This window comes from Nothoprocta perdicaria, unplaced genomic scaffold (genome assembly GCF_003342845.1).
Source record: "Nothoprocta perdicaria isolate Ctin4 unplaced genomic scaffold, notPer1 scaffold_7, whole genome shotgun sequence".
NCBI classification, from domain to species: Eukaryota; Metazoa; Chordata; class Aves; order Tinamiformes; family Tinamidae; genus Nothoprocta; species Nothoprocta perdicaria.
Window position 1 is genome coordinate 1,798,471 of NW_020455976.1, and position 1,285 is coordinate 1,799,755.

Sequence of the window (1,285 nt, forward strand, 5' to 3'; positions counted from 1 at the left end):
GCAGTCTCGAGTGCTCTCTCTGCCCGCGGCCGCCGGCCTAAAATGGCGCCGAGACGCGGTGACGGGTGGGCACGGCGACGGCGAGCCCGCGCCCAGCGGACGTGTCATGGCTAGCGGTGCCCAGCAGGCGCCACGAGGCAGGAGAAAACAGCGCGGCCACCCGGTCCCGGCGCCGCTCCCCCGCCCATGGCAGGGGCACCGGCAGCGCGACCCTCGCCCCCGCGAGCAGCGGGACTTGGGGCGGGGGAGCTCTCCACTTCCGCCGCCCATTGGCTGAGCAGACGAAGAGGTAGCGCCTGCTATTGGCCCGCTGCCTCCGGGGGGCGGGACGCGCCGCTGCGATTGGCTGAGGCGCAGGGGAGGGGCCTCCCCCAGCCTAGACAGGGCGCTTTGGCGCCATGACCTCGCGCCCCTCCTTCCCGCCCAGTTTCTCGGTCGCTGATTGGCCCGCGCGCGGCCCCGCCCGTCCCCGCCCAGGCGAGCGGCGGCCGCCATGAGGGAGCCGCCCGTTTAACGGTGGAAACGGGAGAGTTTTAGGTGGCACCCGCCGTTACTTCCCCCAAAAGCACGAGTCAGGCGGCGCCGGCGCCCCTCGGCGGGCTGCGCTTCCAGCTCCTTCCCCTCCTGTAGCAGGGGATGGGCCCAGGCCTGCAGCAGGGTGCCCTGGAGCTGGAGGGCCAGGGATTGAGGGCAGGGCTTGCTCCCGGGGCCGAGGGAAACCTGCCGCTGCTTGGGGCTGCGGCCAGGGGCAATGCACCAGGGAGCCTGTTCGGTACAAAACTAGTGTCCAAAGATACATGCAAGGAGGAGTTGTCCCCCCAAAATGATGATTGTCACTGCAGTGGCTAGAAGCAGGCCTCACACACAAAGGAGCTGGCTTGCAACATGAATGAAGCCTCTTTCTTCCTCCAAGCAGTGGCAGAGAGCTGAGGCAATTTGTTTTAAAACAACAAAAAAGGACACCATTGTGGGGTTTTTTGGTTGTTTTTTTAAGCACAACACTTCACATAAACGTAGATGTAACAGGCCCAGTCTCTTGTCATTTTTTCCAGCATTCCAGCACTCAGAAATGCAGGTGCACAGTCCACCCACATGCAGAGGACCAGACCCAGCCTGTGTCCCTTTGTGCACCCCACCTACCCCACGCTGTCCAGTTAAGGGGGAGCTGGTGGGATAGAAGCAACAGGAAAACACAAGTCACAGAACAGGAGCTCCAGGCAAAGCCATTAAGCTTGCCTCTGCATTACACTCTTTGCTCCTCCATCCTGCTGCCTCCCAGCCCCCC

At 63.6% G+C, this 1,285-nt stretch overlaps 1 protein-coding gene across 1 annotated transcript in view; it reads right to left on the reverse strand.

Moving 5' to 3' along the window:
• SLF2 (SMC5-SMC6 complex localization factor 2) overlaps positions 1-149 on the reverse strand; it is a 26,098-nt gene extending 25,949 nt beyond the window's left edge. The window contains exon 1 of the mRNA XM_026050567.1: positions 2-149. Coding sequence (XP_025906352.1) covers positions 2-108 — 107 coding nt within the window. The 5' untranslated portion in view covers positions 109-149. The remainder of the gene's footprint in view (position 1) is intronic.
• Between the last annotated feature and the right edge of the window lie 1,136 nt (positions 150-1,285).